This window comes from Oryctolagus cuniculus, chromosome Y, assembly GCF_051225735.1.
Source record: "Oryctolagus cuniculus isolate XC-2025 breed Fujian yellow rabbit chromosome Y, ASM5122573v1, whole genome shotgun sequence".
In the NCBI taxonomy this organism is placed as follows: domain Eukaryota; kingdom Metazoa; phylum Chordata; class Mammalia; order Lagomorpha; family Leporidae; genus Oryctolagus; species Oryctolagus cuniculus.
The window spans coordinates 3177138-3198254 of record NC_142889.1 but is presented as its reverse complement, the minus strand read 5'-3'; the positions used below and the strand labels follow the sequence as shown (position 1 = coordinate 3198254).

Below are 21117 nucleotides of genomic sequence, written 5' to 3'. Positions count from 1 at the left end.
GCCCAGGTGCTTGGCCCTGCACCCCATGGGAGACCAGGAGAAGTACCTGGCTCCTGCCATCGCATCAGCGCGGTGCGCTGGCCGCTTTGGCCACTGGAGGGTGAACCAACGGAAAAGACCTTTCTCTCTGTGTCTCTCTCATGGTCTATAACTCTGCCTCTCAGATAAATGTAATCTTTTTTTTTAAAGATTTATGTATTTGAAAGGGTTACACAGAAGTTTTTATTCACAAGAAGCTATGAGCTAATGTATAATCTTTAAGTTTTTTTTTGTTTTTTGTTTTTTGGTTTTTTTTGAAGGCAGAGTGGACAGTGAGAGAGAGACAGAGAGAAAGGTCTTCCTTTGCCGTTGGTTCACCCTCCAATGGCTGCTGCGGCCAGCGCACCGCGTTGATCCGAAGCCAGGAGCCAGGTGCTTCTCCTGGTCTCCCATGGGGTGCAGGGCCCAAGCACTTGGGCCATCCTCCACTGCACTTCCTGGCCACAGCAGAGAGCTGGCCTGGAAGAGGGGCAACCGGGACAGAATCCGGTGCTCAAATGGGATGTTAGCATTGTAGGCCAGGGTGTTAAACCACTGCACCACAGCGCTGGCCCCATAAATAAAATCTTTAAAAAAAATGCACATTGGACAGTTAACTCAGAAATCAGGAAAAGTGACCAGCTAACATGTGAAAACTTCACAATTTAGGTTTTCAAATTAATGAAAATATAATTATAAATTCATCAATATTGTGTCATAGAGTTCTGAAATTTTACTCTTGTGAGGATTTTGTAATCTGTTTCCCTTCTATTTGTTTATTGATTATTTCTAGAAGATTGCTGTGTGCTATCATTCATATTTTTATTTTTTCTTTATTTTAAAATTATTGTTTTAATTGCCCATATTTTTGTGGTATAGTATGGTAATAGATTCATATATACAAATGTGCAATAATTAAATCAGGCTCAGATTTTTTTAAAGAATGGCTTTTTTTTTGAGAAAAAGAGAAAGAGCTACCATTTGTTGTTGCACTCATGTTCTTAAAGATTTCTTTGAAACACAGAGAGAAAGAGAGACGGTGACATGGAGAACGACATCTTCCACCACCACTTCTTTCAACAAGTGGTTATAACAGCCAGGGCTTGGGTAGGTGGAAGCCTGCAGCCAAGAACACCATTTAGCTCTCCTGTGTGGTCATCAGGTACATTAACAGGAAGCTGCATCAGAACTGGAGCGGTGATGACTTTGGCATGTGATATAGGCAACCCAGCCCACTGTATCAGATTGCTTATTCCTAGGCTTGTTTCTACTGAAATTGGGCCCGATGTTGTTGGTTGAGAGAAGCAGTAGAAAATGACTCAGCCTAGAGTTTTTTGTGGCCCTTGGGGAAATAAAGCAACAAAAGGGCAATCTCTCTGTATTTCTGTCTGGCTCTGTTTCTCTCTGTCTCTGTAAGTCTGACTTTTCAATAAATAAATCTTGAAAAAAATCACTGAGATTTTTATGAGAACAAAGAACATTTTTTGCAACTCTTTTATTCTCCTCAGAGTATGCACAAGTAATCAAAATGCTGGGAAATGGACGATTAGAAGCAATGTGCTTTGATGGTGTAAAGCGATTATGCCATATTAGAGGAAAATTGAGAAAGAAGGTAGGTGTATAGATTTCTTTTATTATAAAATTTGCTGCAAAGAATTACTTTACTTCAAGTATACAACTGTTTGCCAAGCAGTTCAATTTTGTAAATTGCCAAAGACTTAAAACGAAACAGTTATTTATTTGAGAACACAAATTAAACTTCTCAAAAGATTCTATTTGTATAAAGAATTATATATTGTAGCTGTAAATGTTTACTGGATAGTTAATATAGAAATGATAAATGATTTCTACAGTACTACATTCAACTAAATGTTAATGTGAAAAAAACAATTTTTTAGTTTTAAAAGTGACAAAAGAGATGGGTAATTCATTCAGTTTATGTGTTACATTTTAGTTAAATAGAACTGCAAATGGTATGAGAAATTTGAATGTGAAGTCCTATAGATTCCTTTTGAAATGTATACATTGTTTAATGATAGTATCCATTTCACTTGAACACTTTTGAAGAGACTTCCTATGTGTGGATTTCATATTTTGGGTACCAGAATTTCTTTTTTAATTTCTTTCTGAACTGTTGGAAAACCCTTTGTAGTATGTGTTTTGTGGAAAGATTCATTTAACATTAAAATCATCTTCAAATGAAAATAATATGCTGTAAAATCTGTTTCATAGGTTTGGATAAATACCTCAGACATTATTTTGATTGGTCTCCGAGAGTATCAGGTAAAAACTAAGTTTAAATTTATGTTGCAGCCTCCATAGCAAGTCATTAATTGTTAGGAAACACAGAATTAACATTGTTGGGCAATTCTAGGCCAGTGTGTTTTTAACCATTCTGCTGTTTGCATTTTGTTTAACACTATAGTGTTTTTACTACAATTTATTAATCGTGTATTTGTTTTTATTTTTTGTAAGAAGACTTGGTCAATACAGTTTCTATTTATATATGTATTTATTTTAAATATTTATTTATTTATTTGAAAGGCAGAGTTACAGAGAGCCCGAGACAGAAGCAGTGAGTGAGAAAGAAAGGCCTTTATTTGAAAGATTTACAGAGAGAAGCAGAGAAAGAGACATCTTCCATCCGTTGGTTCACTGTCCAGTTGGCTGCAACAGCCAGAGCTCCACGATCCAGGAGCCAGGTGCAGCTCTGGCTGTTGCAGCCAACTGGAGAGTGAACCAACGTTGGAAGACGTCTCTGTCTCCTCCTCTTTCTCTGTATATCTGTCTTTCAAATAAATAAAATAAATCTTTAAAAAAAAGAAAAAAACTTCGCAGAATGCACAGAGCAGTCAAAGCTGGAATAAGCCAAAGCCAGGAACCTGAAACTCAATCTAGTTTTCCTATAGGATTTGAGGGTTGTCCCAGCCTCTTTAGTTTTCCAAAAACCTGTTCTTAAGTCATAATTTGTTGTTTTTCAAAACTGAATATTTTGTATGTCATTATGATGTTTTGTTACTACTGCTTGTTTTTAGTGATTTATGAAAAATAGAAGATTGTTTCCCTGTCCTACTTTATTCAGATGAAATTACAGATGTCCTATATTTTTAATTATTTAAAATTATATATTTTTTTCTATTTGTTTTAGAATTTTTTACTAGAGTACGGGTGGGTAAAGGAAGAAAAGCAGTGCAGTGTTATGAGTTTTACAAGTTTGTTTATTTCTAAGGATAACAAAGCAGACGTAATTTTAAAATACAATGCAGATGAAGCTAGAAGTCTGAAGGCATATGGCGAGCTTCCTGAACATGGTAATGTCTATTATTATTAATCTACTCTGTCATAGATATTTTCTTTTTTTTCTTTTTTTTCTTTTTATTTTATTTTATTTATTTATTTATTTATTTATTTATTTATTTATTTATTTATTTATTTATTTTGGCAGGCAGAGTGGACAGTGAGAGAGAGACAGAGAGAAAGGTCTTCCTTTGCCGTTGGTTCACCCTCCAATGGCCGCCGTGGCCGGCGCAGCGCGCTGATCCGATGGCAGGAGCCAGGAGCCAGGTGCTTTTCCTGGTCTCCCATGGGGTGCAGGGCCCAAGCACCTGGGCCATCCTCCACTGCACTCCCTGGCCACAGCAGAGAGCTGGCCTGGAAGAGGGGCAACCGGGACAGAATCCGGCGCCCGGACCGGGACTAGAACCCGGTGTGCCGGCGCCGCAAGGCGGAGGATTAGTCTACTGAGCCGCGGTGCCGGCTATGTCATAGATATTTTCATTCTTTGTGTTTAGTTGAAGGAATTTTCATGGAGTTGTCTGTGACATTAAATATATACACTTTCTGGTGAGTTTGTAAGTTTGCAAAACTTTGAAACCTGGATTTGTATAAACGTCTGTCAAAGTAACACATTATTAGCATTTTTCCATTTAACATTTCTCAGCCGACTCATAGTTTTCATTTTCTTAAAAAGATTTTATTTATTTATCTGAGAGGTAGAGTTGCAGACAGTGAGAGGGAGAGACACAGAGAAAGATCTGAAAATCAATTGAAATTCTTTGCATTTGAGGAAGTGCCGATGTCTGTGAATTAGTCTAGCACCTCCTTTTCTCTTTTATTATGTATTTATTTTAAAAAGATTTATTTATTTATTTAAAAGACAAAATTACAGAGAGACATAGAGATGAGACAGAGAGAGAGAGGTCCTCCACCCACTGGTTCACTCTCCAATTGGCCGCAATGGCCAGAGCTGTGCTGATCTGAAGCCAGGAGCCAGGAGCTTCCTCTGGGTCTCCCATGTGGGTGCAGGGGCCCAAGGACTTGAGCCATCTCCAACTGCTTTCCCAGGCCAGAGCAGAGAGCTAGATCAGAAATGAAGTAGCCAGGACTCGAACTGGTGCCCATATGGGATGGTGTCGCTGCAGGCAGATGCTTAGCCCAGTATGCCACAGCACAAGCTGTGCGTCACTGTTATTTCTTAAATGATAAACATGATTTGACTAAATCTTGCTCTGGTTTGCTAAGTTTCTCCAGTAGTTGTAGAACTAGTTGTTTTAATCTCATGATGTTTTATACTTCATGTGACTACATGTTGTTTAGTCATACTCATTTGATGTTTTTAAAATTGTTAAATTTTTAAAATGTTATTAAAATTATGTTGCACTGAACAAAAGTGCAGCACATATATTCTCTGTTGTAATGACTTAGGAATAGATGAATTTCTGGGGGATTTTGTTGTTAGATTGCTTTATATAGCTTCATAAAGCAATATATTTTGCTCCTAATAGCAGAACTTTGGTTGAATGGAAGGTTGGCCTATAATAAGACTCTTGCGGTTACTCATTTTAATAACATTTTAATTGTGTAATGAATGTTTTTTATGCATTTATTATTTATTTAGCTAAAATCAATGAAACCGATACATTTGGTCCTGGAGATGATGATGAAATCCAGTTTGATGATATTGGAGATGATGATGAAGACATTGATGATGTAAGTACATGACCCTAAAGGTTGAGGGGGTGTGTTTGCTAATAATGTTTAGTGCTTAATGCATAATGGAAATGCTGTGAATTTGAATATATTATTAGAAACAATCTAGCCAATCTAGGTGTTTATACTTGGACAAGCACTTTCTGAAAAGTAATTATTAACTTTCCCAGTGGATATTGCATGGTTACAGTTTGTATAAGCAGAGTATCTAAATAGATATTTCTGTTAAATAAAATAGTAGAAGATTTTTGTTTGAACTAACTTAGTGATATACTGAAGTTGCTGCATTTTTTTAAAGGTTTATTTGAGATGCAGAGTTACAGAGAGGTATGAGAGAGAGAGACAGAGGTCTTCCATCTTCTGGTTCACTCCCCAAATGTCTGCAATGGCTGCATCTGTGCTGAGCTGAAGCCAGGAGCCAGGAGCTTTTTCCATGTGGTGCAGGGGCTAATTTACTTATTTTGAAAGAGATGTGAAGAGAGACAGAGAGAGACAGGATCTTCCATTTGCAGATAGCTGCAGCAGCCAGTGCTGGTCTAGGTAGCTTCATTTGGATCTCCCATATGGGTGGCAGGGCCTTCTGCTTGGGCCATCTTTAGCTGGATTTCACAGGCCATTAGCAGGTAGCTGGATCAGATACGGAGCAGCATGGATACTGCTCTTCAAGGCAGAAGCTTAGCCCACTATTCCACAGTGTGCTGGCCCTACTGCAAACTCTTAAAGCCTGATTGTGGAGACAGATATTATGGAGCATGTAATAGGAAAATACTAATTTCTTTGTGAGGCATTGTTATTGCCCAGATCCTTGGTTTGGTCTTGTTGCATGCTTATTTTGTGCAAACCTAAAAAAGTGATGAGGACACAGAACTGAATGCCTTGCTACTGTTCTGTTGTTAACTCAATTTAAATGAAACATCCTGATTTTCTGTTTATCTATTAAAATAACTATATAGCTTACATTTCAATCTAGATTTTTTCTTACCACAGTGCAACAAAAATAGTTCAGAAAAAAAATCTGCATAGTTGCACACACAAACAATGCACACATAGAAAAACACAAAATGGTTTTTTGCAGTTGTTTTTGACCAAGTTCATGCAATATAATAACCAGAGTTTCCAAAAATTATGAAGGCTAGTATCTTTGTGTATGTGCATTAAAAAATTTTAAACACAAAGTAATCTGCTGGTTTTATATAAGTTTAATATATAGTTTATACTATATATCTTAATCTATCTTAAAACATACAGAACTTCCGGCCGGCGCCGTGGCTCAATAGGCTAATCCTCCACCTTGCGGCGCCGGCACACCGGGTTCTAGTCCCGGTTGGGGCGCCGGATTCTGTCCCGGTTGCCCCTCTTCCAGGCCAGCTCTCTGCTATGGCCAGGGAGTGCAGTGGAGGATGGCCCAGGTGCTTGGGCCCTGCACCCCATGGGAGACCAGGAAAAGCACCTGGCTCCTGGCTCCTGCCATCGGATCAGCGTGGTGCGCCGGCTGCAGCGGCGGCCATTGGAGGGTGATCCAACGGCAAAGGAAGACCTTTCTCTCTGTCTCTCTCTCTCACTGTCCACTCTGCCTGTCAAAAAAAAAAAAAAAAAAAACATACAGAACTTCCTTTGCAGATCCTAGATACGATGGATTCCCAAGGGTAGAAAGTATTAACAGTTAATTTCTTTGTCAAGCATCAAAAGTGTAACTATCATGGATTCAGGGTAGATTTGTGCATTTTTATAAGATTTTACTTTTCCTTCATTACCTAAAATCCTAACAACTTCTGGATCATTTTTCTGGGAGGTTTATAGGTTATATAATTTTGCTCCTGTGACTAATCACTCAGAGAACAGATTTGGGTAGGACTGTGCCTCATCTAATTGTTAAAGGACAGAAGGGTATACTGAACTTTTAAGGATATTTCCCATAGTAGAACATCTGAAACAGAAAGATTTTACTAATAGTAGATAGGAATTGAGAAAATCTAATGTATAATCTATTTCATTTAAAAGGAATTTGACATGTAATCCTGAAGAGATTCCTATGTTACAATAATTATTTCTTCATGGGTCTCTTTCTTTTCACTTACAGATCTAAATTGAATTCAGTTTTCATTTTCTGAAGACATTAACTGGGAATTTTGACCATCAACTTAAGAAGAATAGAACTTTATTTACCATGAGTATTGTTTATTAAAACAAATTGTCTTAATTCCGTTTTTTTTTTAATGTATTTACTATACTATATTTCTTTAAAAATTGATGTTGAACCATCTTAGGTGACATATTAATTCTTTATTTTTTATATAATGAGACTTAGAAATAAAACATTTTTAAAAAAGAGAAAGAAATGCCTTTTCAACCATTGACAGTCACAGTTGCAAGAAATTGATGTTTAATCAGAATTGAAAATCAAAATTGAAAGTCATAGATTTGTCTGGAATAGTATTTAACTAATTTCTATAGTCTATGGACTTGTTCTGTATCTTTCAGAAATATATTTATGGTCTCTATAACATTTAAGAATGATCAAAATATACTTTGGAATGGTGTCAGCTTAAGTATTTTTATACTGAGTTTGTTACCTTTTATATTTTTGTAACTATTTGTTTTCATCCTTGTAAGTCCATTTGTAAAATGCAGTTTTCAAAATAAGGATGTATGTTACAGTTTTGAATTTATAAGACTTGTGGCTCCAGAAATAGTATATTGAAACTGGAAGAAGTAGCATAGTAATTGATGCCATTTTCTTTAGCATGCATGGAAAAATTGTCAAGATGGTAAGGTACATCGAGTATTTTTTACTCTATGAAAAGTATGTTAAAAGGTGAAATTTTATTTATAACAGTCATCCATTGTAATCCAGTTTTAAGCTTCATAAACAGATGAATTCAGTATTTAAGTGGAAAACTAACTTCTTAGTAAATTTTTTAAACCAAAAAATTGTAAATCTTTTCCTGAACTTGGAGTATGGTATTCTTCCTGTGTACACAAAACTTCCTGTCATTTTCAATGTAATGGGACATCTGTCTTCACAAGAAGACTGGAACCTCATTTTCCAAGAACACAATGGAGCTTTATTATATCAGAATGCAGTAAGGCATCACTTTTCCCAGAGGGCAAGGGAACTGCCCAACCCCAGAAGGCAGGGTGTGATGACAGAATTGTTAATAAGGTGAGGGACTCCATGGTTGGAAACATGCAGAAGTAAAGGAGACAAGGAGAGAGGAGAAAATAGTTGAGGATTGCAGGTGCTGAGAAGAAAGGATTTGAAATGATAATATACTGCTATAGAATTCACCTGTATTCCATTCCCAAACCACCCAAAGCTAAAAGGTGAGCTTGAGATGGACATTTCCTTATTGCTTCAAAAAGCAATGAAAAACATGTAAGTTTCATTTTTATGCATTGTTTTTGCACTGAGTACTGTATATCAGAGAAAACATATTTGTCTTTTAGGAACTGCCTTATTTCATTACGCAACATGATCTCAAGTCACATCCATTTTGTTAAAAAGACAGGCTTTCATTCCTTTTTATGCATGAGTAGTATTCCATAGTGTATATTTAACAGAATTTTAAAATTCAGCATGAGTTGATGGATAAGTTGATTGATTCTATATGTGAGGTATCATAAATTGAGCTGTCATACTCATAGTAGTGCAAATATCTTTCATTCATGGATATTTTTCTATCATCTGTGTACCATTTATCCGTTTGCTGCAGGAAGTTTTCTCCCATGATATACAAAAAAGATCACGTGTTCACAGTTCAAACAGTCTTCAGAACATACCGGTTCTCATTTGGAATATTTGGAAGATGCATGGTTACAAGTTGTCATAGGCATTTTCTCTGAGAAAAACTTTATAAACAGTTTTCTCTCATGTTATTTTACTGTTTAAAGTTTTCTGCCATTGATTGGCAAACAAATATGATTCAGCCATGTGGTTTGTGTGTCTCCCAGGTGGTTGCAGCAAGTGCACAAGGTCCTGTAGTGTCCCCAGGAACTTGCTATGGTTGCAGCTTGAGCAGCTTAATGAATGGATGGGTGAGCAGGAAACTTCCCTGAGAGCCTCTCTTGGGATTGTAACACTATTCTGAATTGAAATACCCAGCAGAATGGCAGTGTACTTCACAACATTAATAAGAAATGAAATGAAAAATATAAATTTATGGTGCCAGTGCTATGGCATAGTGGGTAAAGCCGCCGCTGCAGTGCCGGCATCCCATATGGGTGCTGGTTCTAGTCCCAGCTGCTCTTCTTCTGATCCAGCTCTCTGCTGTGGCCTGGGAAAGCAGTAGAAGATGGCCCAAGTCCTTGGGCCCCTGCACCCGCATGGGAGACCCGGAGGAATCTCCTGGCTCGTGGCTCAGCTGTGGCTGTTGTGGCCATCTAGGGAGTGAACCAGCGGATGGAAGACCTCTCTCTCTGTCTCTACCTCTCTCTGTAACTGTCTCAAGTTTGATTGCTCATGGCTGCCTCTGTGCCACTTTCTGACTTCTGTATGTCTGTCTGAGGTTTCATTGGCCTTACCCCCGTCTGTTAGTCTGTGGGTTCAACTGATTCTACCTTCTCTCTGTTTCAGGTTTTATTGCCCATGGCTGCATCTGTGTTACTGCCTCTCAGAGCTGTTTTCTCTCCTTTAGATTTGTTCTGACTTGTCTGTCTCAGGTTCGAGTGGCTATGTGTGTATGGGTTTGATTAATTCTAGCTTTCTGTGTCTAAGTTTTGATTGACCATGCCTGCCTGTGACTGACTGTGGGTTTGGTTGTAGTACTCTGTCAGGTTTCTTTCTTTTTTTTTTTTAATTTATAGATTTTATTTATTTGAGAAGCAGAGTTAGAGAGAGAGACAGAGAACCATTTGTTCACTCCCCAGATGGTCACAACAGCCGGTGCTGTGCTGCTCTGAAGTCAGGAGCCAGCAGCAGCATAGGCAAGGGCCAGGGTACATTCCACTCTGGTATTTTGCAAGCCTGGACACTCAGTATGTCAGAACAGTAAAGAAAGAATTTCTTTAGGAACTGGTGCATTCATCTGTGTGCCTGTCAGATTCTGTAGGAGGAGAGAATTTTATTGGGTTTGCCAAAAGAATAATGAGGTTGGGATGGAACACTTTGTTCTCCATTCCTGTGTGTTCTCTGGAAAAAAATAGGGATGTGTTGTACATGAGACAATGTATGACAAAAAACTTAAGTTCCCAGTGTTGCCCATTGACTTATCAGTCCTGCATGGATTGATTTTGCAGTGTGCACTTTGTACTATACATTTCCTCTACCCACAGGTATCAGGAAAGAGAAAAGGCACTCAATATAGGATGAAAAGACACAAATGGCCCTTGACTTCATTCATGTAAACAGTTTTATCCATTATTAAAGCATATCTCTCAACCTATCTGATGCTCGATTTTCATTGTAAAATGAGATTAGTGCATGCCTCACAAAAAGGTGGGAAAATTAAATGAGTAAATACATATAGAAAGACATTTCCAACTCTTTAAGTACTATGTTAATGTGAGATTATTCAGCTTGATAATTGTTGGGGTCTCTAGGGTATTTCAATATAATTCCATGGTATGACTTTTGTATATGACTGACAATTGGAGAGTGCCTCTACAACAAGCCACTTTAAAGATCCAGAAGCCATCTGATGTGCCTATTTTATGACAGGTTGTTCCAGGGCCCTCTGATCATCATTTGAAGTTACAATACAGTCATATTATGACATGTACTAGAAGCTTCCATTTCTACTCTAGTCCTTTTAGATCATGATAATACCCTCTATACATATGCTCTGCATATATTAAGTGATGATTAGAAAATCTGCATTTAGCCACTTGAGGAAAAATTCTCACAGAATCCTGTCAAGCATCTCCATGAAATCCTAAGCCTCCTAGACTTCTTGGCTTCTTCTCAGTCCATCTGATCAAGTCATCCAAGAATCCAGTCACCTACCTATCCACCCATTCATACACTCATGAACATACCAACTCATCCAAACATAACAACTACCCATCCATCCACAACCAGTCACCTACCTATCCACCCATTCATCCACTCACATACAACCACCCATTCATCCACACAACTATCCTTCCATCCACCCACTAGTCCAGCTATCCATCAGTCCTACTATCCCATGAGTTCATTGACCCTTGTGTATTTTTGAACATTAATTAATGATCTATCTTTCTAATGTCATACACTGTCTTTTGGTGTAGAAGCAGACCCAGTGCCTGCTCTCCAGGCACATAAAATTTGGCAGTAGAAAATTAGTTGACGAGTTAAAATAAACCTGGAGAAATTGACATAGAACCTGAGTAACACTTTATAAGTTATTTTTTTTATTTATTTAATTTTTGGACAGGCAGAGTGGACAGTGAGAGAGACAGAGAGAAAGGTTTTCCTTTTGCCTCCAATGGCCGCCACGGTTGGCGCGCTGCGGCCAGCGCACCACGCTGATCCGATGGCAGGAGCCAGGTGCTTAACCTGGTCTCCCATGGGGTGCAGGGCCCAGGCACTTCGGCCATCCTCCACTGCACTCCCTGGCCACAGCAGAGAGCTGGCCTGGAAGAGGGGCAACCGGGACAGAATCCGGCGCCCCCACCGGGACTAGAACCCGGTGTGCCGGCGCCGCTAGGCGGAGGATTAGCCTAGTGAGCCGCGGTGCCAGCCAGGATATGATTCTTAAAGCAGTGAGTTAAAGCTATCTATTATGTTCCCTTGATGTCTCTGTTAAATCCTAATTATTTAAAAATAGCTGAGTTTTTATTTAGAGCTGTGGGTTATTTAAATATGTGCTTTTTTTTTTTTTCCAAGCATTTGAATAGTCACCTTGTAACAAGGATCAGATTTGGTCTATATAATGTCATGATGTTAAAGAATTTTATTTCAACCAGATATTTTAGATTTTGAGCTTTCTTGACATCCTTGACAGTCATTCAAAAAATCAAAATTCCAAAAATTTACACTTTGACAATTCCAGATGTGCTCCTGGAAATTTCAAAGACATATGTCTCATCATAGAGAGACACAACTAATCAGGCTATTTGGATTATATTAGAAGTACTGTCAAGATGTGAAGTGGTGCTAAATTTTAAGTTTTATAATATAAAATGCTACTGATATAAATGTCTGAATGTTAAAAAGTTTAATGATCTTGTGTTACTAAATTAATGGTCATCTTAATGAGAAAGGCCCTGAGGTCTAAAAGGATTAGATGCTTTCTAAAATCCTACAGGTGCTTTTGAAAATACTGTGTGGAGTTAGCAAGTGCCTCTTGTTGGTTGATGTGTTTATAATTTTAAACATGGCTATTTGAAGTCTTGTCATCCACAGTTTTATATATCAGATTTTCTGCTCATGAAACTAAAACATTGTTGATTCTGTGTTTAGCTGCCCTCCCATAGCTTCTGATGGACTTTTTCCAGTTACTTCTATTGTATTCAGTACTATGGGATGGTTCTGTAAACAGATGAAGCCAATAATGCACTACAGGTTCCAATTCAGAGAAAGCATGGTTAATACAGGCTACTTAGAGCAGAAAGTAATTTGAATCAATTAGTAATTTAAAAAACAAAGAGTTTAAGAAGCTATTACTGAAGCTGCTTTATTGTCCTATCTTGTATGTTATGTTACATGTGTGTACATATTGTCTGTCTACATGGGATAATTGATTAAGAACTCTGTTTTAATTGGCTTATAGATAAAAGATTGCTCATAAGTTTAAACTGCTAAATTAATCAGATACATTTTGATTCATGTGACCTGAGTCTGGATCAGATGTTTTAAACTTGGTGGTAGAAAGAAACTAACACAGTTTTTTTTTTTTTTAAGATTTATTTTATTTATTTGAAAGAGTTACAGAGAGAGGTAGTGACAGAGAGAGGGTCTTCTACCCACTGCATCACTCCCCAGATGGCTGCAACAGCCAGAGCTGCGCCCATCCAAAGCCAGGAGCCAGGAGCCTCTTCCAGGTCTCCCACGTGGGTGCAGGGGCCCAAGGACTTGGGCCAACTTCTACTGCTTTCCCAGGCCACAGCAGAGAGCTGGATCAGAAGAGGAGCAGCCAGGACATGAACTGGTGGGATACCAGCACTGCAGGCCAAGGCTTTAACTCACTGTGCCACAGTGCCAGCCCCCACCATTTTTATATGTTTGTGCTTGAATTTACTGGCTAAAAAAGCTATACCATGTTAGATATTTAAGAGATGTTTCCAAATACAAGTATCATTAAAATGTATAGAAGTTTTCATTTGATATTGTTACCATCAGCAAGTGATCTGGGACTTGCTCCCTTATTTCTCTATTCTCTTCAAGGTAGGAAACTGACTATACTGAAGGACTCTCTAGGATGCACGATTTGATCTTTACATATAATAAAAGGGATGGCAAATATATTCTGTAACAGCATACCCAAAATTAAAGCTTAAATTATAATTTTATCGCTTGGATTACTTTGCCATCAGCACAGTAAACAGTCAAAATCTCCCTTTCAGACCAGAAAGGTTTTAAAGTAAGGACATAGCTTTCCTCATGGGCATGAAATAAACCTTTATCAGAACATGTCTGTAATTACAGACTGTAAATTACAGATTTGAGATGGGACTTGAGCACCCCCTTTGACTTGCATCCTCTGGCCTGGTTTAACAAAAACTGGAAGGAAGAGAGCTAGGCTTCAGAAGCAATGTAAAGATGGGTGGAAGGCCTATTAAATGTAGCTCTGTACAGTGATCTGCCATTAGAGACCCAACAGGCCAGTCCACTGCAGTGGCTTTCTTTCTTTCTTCTTCTTCTTCTTCTTCTTCTTCTTCTTCTTCTTCTTCTTTTGACAGGCAGCGTGGGCAGTGAGAGAGAGAGACAGAGAGAAAGGTCTTCCTTTTGCCGTTGGTTCACCCTCCAAGATGGCCGCCGTGGCTGGTGCACCGCGCTGATCCAATGGCAGGAGCCAGGTACTTCTCCTGGTCTCCCATGGGGTGCAGGGCCCAGGCACTTCGGCCATCCTCCACTGCACTCCCTGGCCACAGCAGAGAGCTGGCCTGGAAGAGGGGCAACTGGGACAGAATCCGGCGCCCCGACCAGGACTAGAACCCGGTGTTCCAGTGCTGCAAGGCGAAGGATTAGCCTAGTGAGCCGCGGCGCCGGCCCACCACAGTGGCTTTCAATGAGGTAAGCCTGGACTTTAATAGAAATCAGCTCATTAAGAGCCCTGGCAGCTCTGCCAGCCAAGAGTTGGATCACTGGAAATGGACCTGCCCTGGAGTTGAAGGATACCCAGGTGAGAGTCATGGATCTTATTGGCTCTAAGCTGAAAAGTCTTTCACTCAGCCCAGCTTCCAAGGTGACCACTGCTGCTGAAGGGGTGGCCAAGCAGGGTCTGCAACATTACAGGCAGAACTGTAAATTTCCTGTTGGAGATGCCATCTGCCTTTACCTGGCCAACTCTCCTCCCAGGCCAGCTGGTAATGGAAGTCAACAGGGTGCCTTCCCCAAGGAGGTTCACACCTCTCTTAAAATGTACCCCATGTAAAGAGATAGATGAGTCTGGGCCTCATAACTGACAGGACCATAAAGCCCAGCAGATTATCAAGCCCCTTCTGTCAGGTTCTATTTGCCTCTCAATCAGAGAACTTATTTGTGGCTTAGACAGCAGCTTCCTTAGGTCCTCCACTAGTAACTCTTCTAGACCCTGTCTAGCCCACTTGGGGCCTCATTCCTTTGTAATCACAGCCTCTACTCTAACATCAGTGGCTCTACTCCCAACCCGTGTGTACTGATGGTCCTCTCTCCCACTCAATGTTGTATGATTGTTCAGGATTTTCTCCACAGACAAATCCCTCTACTGATTACCTGTGTGGTCCTTGGGAAAGAGCAGATGAATGTTATACCCACAGGAGCCAGAGATTGGACGCTGACTACCTTCAATTCTGCTTAGCTGTGCAGCATTACTTCCCTTCTGAATAAAAAAATAATAAATAAAAAAAGAGAGAGATTTACCATGCCTAACCTGGGAGTGTCACCTTTGGCATACCCTTAACCCTGAGGAACCAAACAGGCTCTCAGGCCACACCTATCTCAAGCCTCTAAGGCTCCATCAAAAGCAGACAGTCCACTTAATACAGTCATAGTATAACAAGAAAAAAACACCACAGCAAGGGAAGAAGCATCCAAAGAGTATCCACAATGCCAAGCAACAAATGCAGAAACCGAGGAAACAAGATCAAGGAAGACATTATGGCACCCCCAAAATGAACAAGACACCCCAATTCAAGATTATGAAGATGATGAGATAGAAGAAATGAAAGATAGAGATTTCAAAAAATTTATGATAAGAACATTTAGAAGTTTTCAAAAGCAAATCCTTGAACTACAGAAATCCTTACTGGACAGGATTGAAAATCTCTCTCATGAAAATGAAATTTTAAGGAAGAATCAAAATGAAACACAGAAACTAGTAGAACAGGAAAGTGTGATAGTGAGGCGAAACCAAAATGAAATGAAGAGCTCAATAGATCAAATGACAAACACATTAGAAAGCCTTAAAAACAGAGTCAGTGAAACAGAAGAGAGAATATTGGGCTTAGAAGACAGAGCACAGGAAAACATACAGTCAAACCAAAGAAAAGAAGAGGAAATTAGAAATCTAAAAAATATTGTTGGGAATCTACAGGATACTATTGAAAAAACCAACATTCGAGTTCTAGGAGTTCCTGAAGGCATGGAGAGAGAGAAAGGATTAGAAGGCCTTTTTAGTGAGATACTAGCAGAGAACTTTATGGGTGTGGAGAAGGACAGAGACATCCTAGTACAGGAAGCTCATAGAACCCCCAATAAACATGACCAAAAGAGATCCTCACCACGACACGTGGTAATTAAACTCACCACAGTGAAACATAAAGAAAAGATCCTAAAATGTGCAAGAGAGAAACGTCAGATTACTCTCAGAGGATCTCCAATTAGACTCACAGACTTGTATGCCAGCAAACAGGGAAATCTATCAGAAATGGAGAGATTCCTGGACACATACAATCTACCTAAATTGAACCAGGAAGACAGAAAACCTAAATGTTCAGGATCACTAGCACTCAGGGAAATGCAAATCAAAACCACAATGAGGTTTCACCTCACCCCAGTTAGAATGGCTCACATTCAGAAATCTACCAACAACAGATGCTGGCGAGGATGTGGGGAAAAAGGGACACTAACCCCCTGTTGGTGGGAATGCAAACTGGTCAAGCCACTATGGAAGTCAGTCTGGAGATTCCTCAGAAACCTGAATATAACCTTACCATACAACCCAGCCATCCCACTCCTTGGAATTTACCCAAAGGAAATTAAATTGGCAAACAAACAAGCTGTCTGCACATTAATGTTTAGTGCAGCTCAATTCACAATAGCTAAGACCTGGAACCAACCCAAATGCCCATCAACAGTAGACTGGATAAAGAAATTATGGGACATGTACTCTATAGAATACTATACAGCAGTCAAAAACAATGAAACCCAGTCATTTGCAACAAGATGGAGAAACCTTGAAAACATCATGCTGAGTGAAATAGGCCAGTCCCAAAGGGACAAATATCATATGTTCTCCCTGATCGGTGACAACTGACTGAGCACCAAAGAGGAAACCTGTTGAAGTGAAATGGACACTGTGAGAAACGGTGACTTGATCAGCTCTTGTCCTGACTGTTGATGTACAATGTAATACTTTATCCATTTCAGTATTTTTTCTTTTTTTGTTCTATTACTATTGGTTGAATTCTGTAATTAACACACAATTCTTCTTAAGTGCTGAAACTTAACTGAAAAGTGATCACTGTTAAACATAAGAGTGGGAATAAGAGAGGGAAGAGATGTGCAATTCGGGACATGCTCAAGCTGACTTACCTCAAACGGTAGAGTTAGAAACATACCAGGGGATTCCAATTCAATCCCATCAAGGTGGCATGTACCAATGCCATCTCACTACTCCCGGTGATTTATTTCAGTTCACAATTGATCACACTGATAGGTCTAAGAGTCAAAGGGATCACACAAACAAGACTAGTGTCTGCTAATACTAACTGATATAATCAAAAAGGGAGAGAACCATCCAATGTGGGAAGCGGGATACACAGCAGACTCATAGAATGGCAGATGTCCTAACAGCACTCTGGCCTCAGAATCAGCCCTTAAGGCATTCAGATCTGGCTGAAGAGCCCATGAGAGTATTTCAGGCATGGAAAGCCAAGACACGGTGGCAAAAAAAAAATGACCTCCATGAAGGATCTCTGTGAGTGAGATCCCAGTGGAAAGAATGGGCCATCAAAGAAGGAGGTACCTTTCTCTGAAGGGAGGAGAGAACTTCCACTTTGACTATGACCCTGTCCGAACAAGATCGAAGTCGGCAAACTCAAAAGGCTTCCATAGCCTTGGCGACTCATGACTAGAGCCTAGGGTGATTACTGATGCCATAAACAGGAGTGTCAATTTGTTAAGTCAACAACAGGAGTCACTGTGCACTTATTCCTCATGTAGGATCTCTGTCCTTGGTGTGCTGTACATTGAGATTTAATGCTATAACTAATACTCAAACAGTATTTTTCACTTTATGTTTCTGTGTGGGAGCAAACTGTTGAAATCTTTTTTTTTTTAAATTTTTTTTTTTTGACAGGCAGAGTGGACAGTGAGAGAGAGAGATAGAGAGAAAGGTCTTCCTTTGCCGTTGGTTCACCCTCCAATGGCCACCGCGGCCGGCGCGCTGCGGCCGGCGCACCGCGCTGATCCGATGGCAGGAGCCAGGAGCCAGGTGCTTTTCCTGGTCTCCCATGGGGTGCAGGGCCCAAGCACCTGGGCCATCCTCCACTGCACTCCCTGGCCACAGCAGAGAGCTGGCCTGGAAGAGGGGCAACCGGGACAGAATCCGGCGCCCCGACCGGGACTAGAACCCGGTGTGCCGGTGCCGCTAGACGGAGGATTAGCCTAGTGAGCCGCGGCGCTGGCCTGAAATCTTTACTTAATGTATGCTAAACTGATCTTCTGTATATAAAGAGAATCGAAAATGAATCTTGATGTGAATGGAAGGGGAGAGGGAGTGGGAAAGGGGAGGGTTGTGGGTGGGAGGGATGTTATGGGGGGGAAGCCATTGTAATCCATAAGCTGTACTTTGGAAATTTATATTGATTAAATAAAAGCTACCAAAAAAACCAGACTAACTTAAAAAATTGAATAGAATTATGTTCTAGCAATTATTAATGCATTTGCTTTGACCCTGAGAATGCAATGTATTAATACATTTCTTTATAAAATATAAAATGAAATAAAGTTAACTTTCAAATATTCAATGTGAAGTTTCATATCAAATGACTGGAACTTCATAAACTATACAACTAATAGCAGACTAGTCTCCTGTCAATATAAAATATTTACTATAAAACTATATTTTGAAAAGAAAAAAAATCATAAAGTTGAACATGTCATTTTATTGTTCAAGTAATAGAATTTCAGTTATTTTTCCAGAACTGATGAACATAACACCTTTCCGTGTCTAATTTTCATTTAGTCGAAGGTCAGTTAAAATTAGGATATTGGTATATTGAGGATGGTTGATTAGTTGACATTGGCGGGGAGGCAGCAGTTCTACTAGCTATCATTGGCATAGTGAACCATGGATTGCTTGCTGTTAACGTGCTAGAAAAAGGACCCACAATTGTTGCTAAAGAAGGATGTCTAGGTGCAAAAACAGGACGGTTTGCCATCAGTCCAAAATAATTATTCTGTACAGGAGACAATATTTGAAATTGGGAAATAGAAGTTGTAGTTGTCACAACATTCAGGATATGGCCATGTGCTTGAGAGTAGGTGCTATATGAATGCCTATGAGAAGTGGTCATTTGATTTAAAAGAGCATGTTGATTTGTTACAAATTGTACTGATGGTGCAATTAAAGTTGATGATGGAGTCAAAATATTACTTGTCACTGGATCATTTGAATTAGCAATTCTGTGGCTAGTAGGAGGCACATTTAAATTTGTAGAAGTTGAAAGTAACCTTTCTTCATTAGTTTCTGTAGATGAGCTAGGATTTTGAGTATGCACATACTCGCCTGCACTGTGGTATGTCTTGTCAAGATTGTGAACTAAAGAAGCAGATGGTGGAGATGTGTGTTTAATCCCAACTCTGCGCTTCATTCTTACTAGAAGTTGGGGACATCCTCGCTTAAAATTTGGATTCTGATAGAACAGTAACTGAAACCAAAGGAGAAAGCATTTAGTGATACTTCAAACCAAGAGTCACAAATTAATATATATGAATATATGCAATCTATGAATAAATGAATAGATAAAATTATAAAATCTAAAATATCAGGTTCAACATAATTACAACAAATAAAACTTGATTATTCCTAAATGTAAAAGTTAGCAAACATTTAAATATGATAACCGTTCCACTAAACTGACCTTAACTTCTTTGTGTGGAGCTCATTGATAAGATTCAAAATAACTAGTAACATTGCTTATATTTTTGAATTTCAAACTTTCTTCTCATAAAAATTTAATGTTGATCCAGCTAATTTTAAACTTTGTGTCTTACTCCATAAATAAATATATTAAGTGAGGTACAAACTAAACTTAGTTGTGATGCCTACATTAGTTGTAAGTGAATATGTTGAATACCTTGCTAAAAACAGGTATGTTGTTTTCTTCTTCCAGAAAGTCAGTCAGGGATGCAGAGCTTTGGAAATCTTGTCGTATTTTTCTAAATCCATAAAGGTTAAGCTGTCGAACTAAACTTTTCATGCTGTCTGTTTCAAATATCTTAAAAGGGGTCTTTCTTTCCAACACTTCTTTCTTAAAGTATTCTTCATTTATCACAATAGAAGTCCCATTTTCGTCCCACCAAATTGACTTAAATTGATCACTTTCAACTATCTTCCAAAGTTTTACAGGAAAGGTCAGAGAAACAAAATCATTCCCTTCTGGGGTGTCAGACATACAAAGTGTATAGCGTGGTCTTTTTATCAAGGGTCCTTCAGATAAAGCTTGAAAGGCATTTTCTTCAACTACAGACCTTAAATCCAAGTCATTATCAATTGTGGGATACCAGCCTGGAGCTTCAGTGGTGTTTTCTGAATCAGTTGTTCCACTCTGAGGAGAGACACCTTGAACTTCTGAGGGAACCTGGGCCATCTCAAATAAATTTTTCTTTGGCTTCTGCCTGGTTTTGAGAACTGAGGCCTCAAATGTTGCTTTAGTAGACTTACACAAGACTAGCTGATGTCAGCCATCACCATGGTCCTGAGTTACTGTGACATCATAAGAGGACTTGTCTCTTAGCAATGCAAATATGACTTTCTGCCTAATGTTGGTTTTCCTCCCTGCAAAACAAGTTAAAATAAAACATTCACAGATAATTTACACAATACACATGTTGCAAAGTCTTGTCGCAGCAAATATTTTGGTTAAATAAAATGGATAAAATGCCTAAATTAGAAGTTTTCCCTTCTTTCTAGCTACATTCTTTACTAAACTTTCATAAGTTGAATGATTCCTGCATGCCAGGAATAAATTTGACTTGGTCCTGATGCACATTCTTGCTGATACATTGTTGGATTTAATTATATCGTACTTTGTTGAGGACTTTTGCATCTATATTCATCAGACATTGCTCTATAATTATCTTTCCTTATTGTATCTTTGTCTGGTTTTAGAATTAGGTGATGCTGGCCTCATAAAAGGAGTCTGGGATAATATCCATGTTTTCAAAAGCTTGAGAACAATTGGAATCAATTTTTCTTTGGATCATGTTCAGCATTGAAGTCATCCAGTCCTCAGTTTCTCAATGTCGTGGAGGGTCTTTATTAATAATTCAACTGCTGGGTACCAAAAAGTATGCTGTGCCCAGATCATTAGATCCCTGCAGAGACCCCCAGAGTGTCGATCACACCGAACTGCAAAAGCAAGGTTTATTCAGGAGTACAAGCCGCGACAGGGACCCCATCCAACCAACCAGCACAGCAGAGGAAGGAGTGAGGCCCCGATCTTTCTTAGGGAGAGTTTTTAAAGGGAAAAAGGGCTACATCAGCAGGAAAACGGAGTTACATACAACATGGAAGCTTTGGATACAGGGAGTCACAGGGGGGC

General features: G+C 39.2%; 2 protein-coding genes across 2 annotated transcripts in view; both read right to left on the bottom strand.

Annotated features, from left to right (window-relative positions):
* Positions 1-20163, bottom strand: part of LOC149119114 (heat shock transcription factor, Y-linked-like) — a 50386-nt gene extending 30223 nt beyond the window's left edge. The window contains exons 1-2 of the mRNA XM_089325273.1: positions 19651-20163; positions 18718-19221 (exon numbers count right to left, since the gene is read on the bottom strand). Coding sequence (XP_089181399.1) covers positions 18718-19221; positions 19651-20163 — 1017 coding nt within the window. The remainder of the gene's footprint in view (positions 1-18717; positions 19222-19650) is intronic.
* Positions 20164-20882: 719 nt separating this feature from the next.
* Positions 20883-21117, bottom strand: part of LOC149119113 (heat shock transcription factor, Y-linked-like) — a 186261-nt gene continuing 186026 nt past the window's right edge. The window contains exon 3 of the mRNA XM_089325271.1: positions 20883-20890. Within this exon, the coding sequence (XP_089181397.1) occupies positions 20883-20890 (8 nt within the window). The remainder of the gene's footprint in view (positions 20891-21117) is intronic.